The following is a 6590-nucleotide window of genomic DNA, read 5'->3' on the forward strand; positions in this document are numbered from 1 at the left end:
AATGAATGAGAGCCCTGTGGTTGATGGCTCGCTGCCAGCGTCTTGACATTGAGAGGTCAATTTCAATCTGAGAGCACCAGAGCTGATCAAGTTTAGGCGTGTGCAGGCCCGAACTGCACTGTATGACCACTGAGCATAGATAAACAGTAAAATGTAGCTGGGACAGTAGAGGGGTTAGAAACCCATGAATGAAAATAGCCTATTTATTTCAGGTAGCCTATTTTTGCACCAAAAATATGTGAAAACCATGAAAGTTTAAAATGTAAAAAAAAAACTCACCGTTCCCAGCACCCCCCTAGGTTGTACGAACGCCCCCAGTGGGCGGTACCGCCCCCGTTGAGAAACCATAAACTAACTTATGCATTTATCATATACAAACCTTACTGTTCTGTAACTGACCCTAGGCAGATGGGTCAGGCCCTTGAATCGTGATCTGCTCAAGGTTTCTTCCTATATGTATCTCCAATTCTAGGTAGTTTTTCCTCACCCCTGTTACAGTACTTATGGGCCTTCTTTTCTCTAATTGTTTAACATTCTGTAAAAAGCCATGAGACATGTATAAAGTGTTGGCGCTAAATTGAAATTGAAAAATGGGGAGGCTTAAGGAGGTGGTATGCTCCTCCATGCACATTTGCTTGCGTCATAGACAAGCGGTCACAATTGTTGGGAGGCACACGACACCCCCCGCATGCCGTGTTGATGATGCAATTCTCGCCACGAGCCAGGTGCGCGGGACACAGACGCAGGACTATACCAGACCTATTATACCTTAGTCTACAGGAATATGCCTGGATTCAGAGGAAAATAGGGCGGGGGAATGTCTCTGATTTCGAACAAGGCTTTTCTCAATAGCCAATCGCGGAGAGGTGGCAGACCTTGTGAATATTCACTGGTATGCACATGTACAAGGTGTTTCATGAAAATACCGCCGACAGCGGACTAACAACCAAAACAATGGCGTTTAGTTTGCCTTTGTAGCCATCTCGGGCTAGCCTTGTCTTAGGCAAATGAGACATAACTTCTGCAGAGGTTTAAAGGAGAATTCCAGTGTGATATTGACCTAAAGTGTGTTGAAACATGATACCGAGTGTGAACGTATGTCTCATAGCTCACCTCGGCTTGTCCCCTGCACTCAGAAATCTGGCGCTAGTTAGCCAATGCTACCAACACAGTGTTTCGTTGTGGTGCCTCGGGCATCGGCCTAACCATGCAAATAAATCACTGTTTTACACCATTTACGAGGCTCAAAGTAGCTCCATACTTCATTGGTAGACTTCCGAGGGCCTTGACATTTAAAACGAGACATGGAGAACTTTGAAAAAGCACTGGTAGTTTATTTACAAGACGATTTATACAGGCAGTACCTTAAGGAATTTTACCGTTCGACGCCATCTGTAATTTAGTCACAATAAGTCGAGCGACGAGTACGAACGAACAGGTATGATAAGGGATCAGATTCCAAAAATAATTCAGTGGAAACGCATGGATTCAGTTGCTTCCAGTAGCAGCAACTGGAATCCATGCATTTTTACGGAATTATTTTTGGAATCTGATCCCTTATCATACCTGTTTGTTCATACTCGTCGCTCGACTTAGGTCAAAATCACACCGGAATTATCCTTTAAAGCAAATGTTGTTACGAACATCAATGTTTGTATCGGCAGCCATTTCGCACTGGTTTCAGTCAGAACTTTTCCCCATGAACACAACCACGGTTGCATAACGAGGGCCCCGTGAGCCCTGTGAGCTGAACTGTCACATGACTGCTTTCCCAAGATGGCGCCCACATGTATGTTGTGTTTCTAAACTATCTTTTTAATAAACCGTCTGTACAGTTCTCAGTTTATGACATGAGAGTTTGTCAGTATCATTGTAATTGTTGGTGTTGTAATTATAATCTTTTGTGATTTTCTTGAGTCTGTTTTTTGGTGATTTCTGGTATTTAGCATATACGTTTTTATCACACAGGTAAATTAAGTATATATGCTGCAACTAATGTGTAGCTAATGAATTGGCTTTGAATCTGAAAAAAAAAAAAATACAAAAGATCAGAAGGGGTCACACATCGTTCATGCCAATACCAAATACGGGCAGCCGTGGCCTACTGGTTAGGGCTTCGGGCTTGTAGCCGAAAGGTTGCCGGTTTGATCCCCGACCAGTAGGAAAAATGTGGGTGGGGGAAGTGGTTGAGCACTGCTTTTCTATGCCCACGTCCACGGCTAAAGTGCCCTTGCCCTGCTCCAGCCATTGATTAACCATTCCTCAAATGTTTTTTCATGACAAACAAACAAACAAAAATCCCTTTTGACCTTGAAATGGCTTATATGCAGCTCAACACCCTGCATTGTACAACTCTACCAGCTTGCAGCATGGAGTTCCCTGATGGGTCTCTAACTTTCTGTAAACTTTGATTTGTACAGTAATACAATGCTTTCTGTGGTAGTGTATAATAATTCTATGATATTCTGTAATACCTCAATACAATATCCTTACCCTATAGTGTCCCTGTAGTGGTCGTATAGTACTTCTGTAGTATGTTCCAAAATGCTATAGTAGTCCTATAGTAGTAGTTATAACCTTTTCGTAAAAGATCTCTGCATTTGAATTAATATCTCAGCCAAAGATAACTTAATTTGCAAAAACTGATATAACCAATTAAAATGAACGATGAATGTTCAACTGATTAATTTGCAGAGCTCAACTTCTTGATGCACCACCTCTGTTCGAATGACTGCACTGCCCTCTTAAGGTGCATTGCGGAAGTGTTAACCACTTTGCCGATCTCCATAGGAAATTAATGAGCTACTGTATGTGCCGCGCAGTGGTTTTACCGTGTTAATGGACATCAGTCGTAACCCTAACCCTTGCCTAACCTAGTGCCTTCCGAGCAGCGCTGCCCTGAAGTCGACAGGGGGGCCAATTTTTTTATTTCAGTACACTAAAGTGCCACAGGTATACATTTCAAGGGGTTAGTAGTCCTTACTAAATATTTTTTTACTCATTTTCTATTGAATCGGGAGCCAGTGTAAATGCTGGAGGTTGGGATTGATTCGAGGGGATGAAAAACGAAAGAAAGGGAGGACACCCATCATGGACAGTCCTGGGCCCTCACTTATCAACACACATATCTGTGTTTGATGGAAGCATCCGATTACTCCAACGTAGTGTGGAGTGTGGAATTGATCAACTTCCAATTGTACTTTGAAATGTGCGTAAATATACCCTTACGCACAACAACCAATGGTAGAATTGTGAAATTGCAAATATATAGCATTGTGAGGGTTAGCCTACAGGATGCATTAAATACGATCACTGGGTTAAGTCAATTTAACCCGCCCTCTCATGCATGTTGCATCCTTAGGCCATCAGGGCTGTCCACCGGCTCATAACTCCATTAGGCAAACTGAGGACCCTGCAGAAGTAGAACTATAACTGGGCCCATGTGCACACTAGATCCATCATTGAGCACATAGGGGCGCTGAAAGGCCAATGGCTGTGTCTGTCTTTCACAAGGCCCTACAGTATTTTTCTGTAAACAAAGCAGTTTTTCCTGTATGTCATGCTCGACTGTGGGTACAGTCGCTATCCAGTAACCAGTCCCTACCAACACCTTCCTGCTGAAATTAATGAATAAATTAATTTAGCTGAAAATTATGAACGAAAAGTATTTGTTCTTCGGAGCTCTAGAGTGCTTTCTGAATAAAAACCCATAGCATTAACCTTTTCTGCAGTCACATTATGATCACATTACACATTTTAACAGACAATGTTTTATAAACCAGAATAAATTAGTGTATAAAATACTGCTTTAACATTATAGAATTAAGACCAGATTCCCGAATCCAAAATTCCTTTCTCTGCCATTAGAATTGCATGTCATAAGAGTAAAAAGTGGAGTAGGATGAAGGTGCAGTCTTGAACATGTTTCTGATGTTTGGTATCATATTCACAAACTCATACATGATGGTTAACATGTCTGTATTCAATCACATATTTTTCATTAATGTGCCGTTACAGGGTGTTTGACCTTTTGGGAGTTATACCGCCAGATGTACAACTTAACACAATATTTCACCCAATAGAAATATGCTGCAATATGATAAACATTTCATTTAAACATGTTCACACCAACTTTATCAAGTACTGGTAACATTTTTAAAGTGATGATAGAAGAATGAGGTCTGTCTCTGTTGTCCTCTATCCGGTCTCCTAGTGCAGTGGTTCCCAACCTGTTTTGCTCCGCAACCCAAAGTTTAACATACAAACTCGCTACCCAATAGCAAATAAACAGCGGTCATTCATCAAGTTTGGCTGTGGAAGTAAATCCATATTTATGAAAACCCGGGTCGTACGTCCATTTGTATTTTTCTTCCTGAGCTGATACTTGGTGTACAGGGAGATTTAACAGTATTCCTAAGAAATGTATCCATCGTAGCTTATTACACAAGCAGTAGATCTGTGCGAGAGATCAGTGTAGCATGCACAGCTCACTCATTGTCATAGTGACGTTGGATATGTTGATACATTTGAAATTAAAATATCTGATAGGCTTTGATTGGTTGAATGACTAATGTTGCTAATCATGTGCAGAACCAGGGTCAGACATATCTTAATGTTAGAGCTGGGGGCTAGGATTTTTGTTTTGTTTTGTTTAATCGGAACTCCTTCCACGATCCTTTCAGAACGTCCAAACAGTTGAGAAACACTGTTCTAGTGTGCAGTTACAGAGGGCTTGACCTTTTGGGTTCCACACCTGGCATAGTAGAGGAATAAGAGCCTAACAACATCGTCTCTCAGGCCATAGATCAGGGGGCTCAGGCACCGAGGCAGAATGAGAACAAAGAGAAAGTTCAGGTAGCGCAGGTCCATGAACAGACGACTGCTGCTGGTCATGGCAAGGGCTCTTTCTACGGTTCCATAAATAAATGTGTTAACACAGAGAACTAACTGAACAAGGTGAAGCAGTATGGTCTTATGAGCCTTCTTAGCAGATTCTTTTTCAGCTGAAGCAGATCGAGCTGCAACTACAACATTAATGTAGGTGAAAAATAAAATGGCTGTAACAGTCACAAAGAAAAAATAATTGAAGCCCTGAAACACATCATTTTGCCATGATGACAAAAACAACCTCTCTCGAGTACAGAACATGGGATCTTTAAAAGACGATGGATCGATTATCAGTGCATAAATAATATCTATCGCAAAATTTATTAAACTGAAGAGCCAGATAAACACAATAGAAATGCCTGCCGTTCTCTGGGTCACCATCTCACTGTGTCTTAGTGGAAAACAAATAGCCACATAGCGCTCAAGCGACATCACAGCCAGATTCAATGCAGCATTGCGGAAAGTTGTCACTGTCACAAGTATGATAAGCGCACATACAGCCTTCGGAATCAGCTGTAAATTCATAGTCAAAACATAGAGCAACAGAGAGACCAGTAACTGAGCTGTGTCGTTACAAAGCATGTGGGCAAAGAGAATATAGCGAGGCAGCTCTCTAAACACAGGCTTACTCATGAGAGTGTGAAACATGATGCTGTTGATGCAGGTGAAAAGCAGGGACATGAGAATGGCCACAACCAGTTTAGACAACGGCCCCTCATTCAGTTCCACCTTAAACATCTGCTGATGCACCAGGGCAGTGCCTTCACTGGACTGGTTAGTCATGGCCATCATGTGCTATACAAACAGAATCTATACCACGTAGATAAAATTGATCTCAAATAGACATGATTAACATTTTATAACATCTTAGTGACAAGTGGTGTGGTTGGGAGAGATACAGAGAAAGATCTTTTGTAAATAATATATTCTCAGTTTTTCAAGTTCTCTTTCCTGCTCGTATACCTTACAGTGTAATCCCTATACCGAGAGGAGAAACAGAGACATTGCATTATGCATACATTTTGATACAACAGTAGAACAAATTAGAAAAAAAGTAGAATGCAGTACAAAGTAGAAAACAGCATTAAGAATAACATATGGATTAAGCTGAAATATTAAAAGCCACCACATGAAACACTGATACTGTGGAGAAAAAATAAGACAAGAAATCAAAAGGGCTTACAGTAACAACGGTGAAATTCCCTGCTGTCGCCACAAGCCTGAGAAAGAGGAGAAGTCCACACATCATACAAACCACCTGGTGACGGCTACTGTGTCCCTTTTATAGACCAGGACAACGCCACATCACTTTGGCAAACACACCCCTTTTCAGATTGAACGGGTGGCTGTGATTCAATAGAAACCAAGATGTTGGGCCTACATGGGCAGAGAAAAAACCTTAATAAGTTAAAAACTTAAATATTTAAAACAACACAGTAGTTTTTTTACGAAACCCGGGAGAGCTCACTTTAAGTGATATTTTTTCTGGTCGTGATAATTTGTGAGCACGTTTTCCTTTAATTGATCAAATTGTCCCATGACTGTTTTTCAGAGCTGTTTTTAGAACCTGTGCAATAGCGAGAATTACAATTAAGAAATTTAACCATTGATATAACTTTTCAACCAGACATGATATAAAGACAAATGAGACCACTTTTTCATATAAATACAACATGGGGAATTGATTAGAAGGGTGAATGTAT

At 41.0% G+C, this 6590-nt stretch overlaps 1 protein-coding gene across 1 annotated transcript; it reads right to left on the reverse strand.

Moving 5' to 3' along the window:
- Positions 1-3960: 3960 nt before the first annotated feature.
- LOC121709228 (odorant receptor 131-2-like) lies at positions 3961-5888 on the reverse strand. The gene has a single exon (XM_042092450.1). The coding sequence runs from the start codon at positions 5677-5679 to the stop codon at positions 4711-4713; it is 969 nt and encodes a 322-aa protein (XP_041948384.1). The 5' UTR covers positions 5680-5888; the 3' UTR covers positions 3961-4710.
- Between the last annotated feature and the right edge of the window lie 702 nt (positions 5889-6590).

Source organism: Alosa sapidissima, chromosome 5 (assembly GCF_018492685.1).
Source record: "Alosa sapidissima isolate fAloSap1 chromosome 5, fAloSap1.pri, whole genome shotgun sequence".
Taxonomy (NCBI): Eukaryota; Metazoa; Chordata; class Actinopteri; order Clupeiformes; family Clupeidae; genus Alosa; species Alosa sapidissima.

Excerpts from the sequence above, each read along its gene's own strand:
- LOC121709228 (XM_042092450.1), bottom strand. The coding sequence starts at position 5,679 with ATGATGGCCATGACTAACCAGTCCAGTGAAGGCACTGCCCTGGTGCAT.